At 70.0% G+C, this 207-nt stretch overlaps 1 protein-coding gene across 1 annotated transcript in view; it reads right to left on the bottom strand.

Annotated features, from left to right (window-relative positions):
* The window catches only part of EIF4A3 (eukaryotic translation initiation factor 4A3), a 7,586-nt gene extending 7,388 nt beyond the window's left edge, over positions 1 to 198 (bottom strand). Inside the window, exon 1 of the mRNA XM_009083451.1 lies at positions 34 to 198. Coding sequence (XP_009081699.1) covers positions 34 to 198 — 165 coding nt within the window. The remainder of the gene's footprint in view (positions 1 to 33) is intronic.
* Positions 199 to 207: the final 9 nt, after the last annotated feature.

Here is a 207-nt window from a genome sequence, read left to right as displayed (position 1 = left end):
CCCTCCCCCTCCCCCTCCCCCCCCCTGCTCCCCGTAGGCGTAGATGCCGCGCAGCAGGTCCTCCCGCAGGCCCATGGTGTCGAAGGTGGGCGTCACGTCCACCTCCTCGCTCGTCTCGAACTCCACCTTCGTCATGTCCTCCTCCTTCATCAGCCGCTTACGCGCGGAGCTGCTCGCAGACCCGGCCGAGCCCGACATGGCCGCTCG

Source organism: Acanthisitta chloris, unplaced genomic scaffold, assembly GCF_000695815.1.
Source record: "Acanthisitta chloris isolate BGI_N310 unplaced genomic scaffold, ASM69581v1 scaffold10111, whole genome shotgun sequence".
NCBI lineage: Eukaryota > Metazoa > Chordata > Aves > Passeriformes > Acanthisittidae > Acanthisitta > Acanthisitta chloris.
This window is presented reverse-complemented; position numbering and strand designations above follow the sequence as displayed.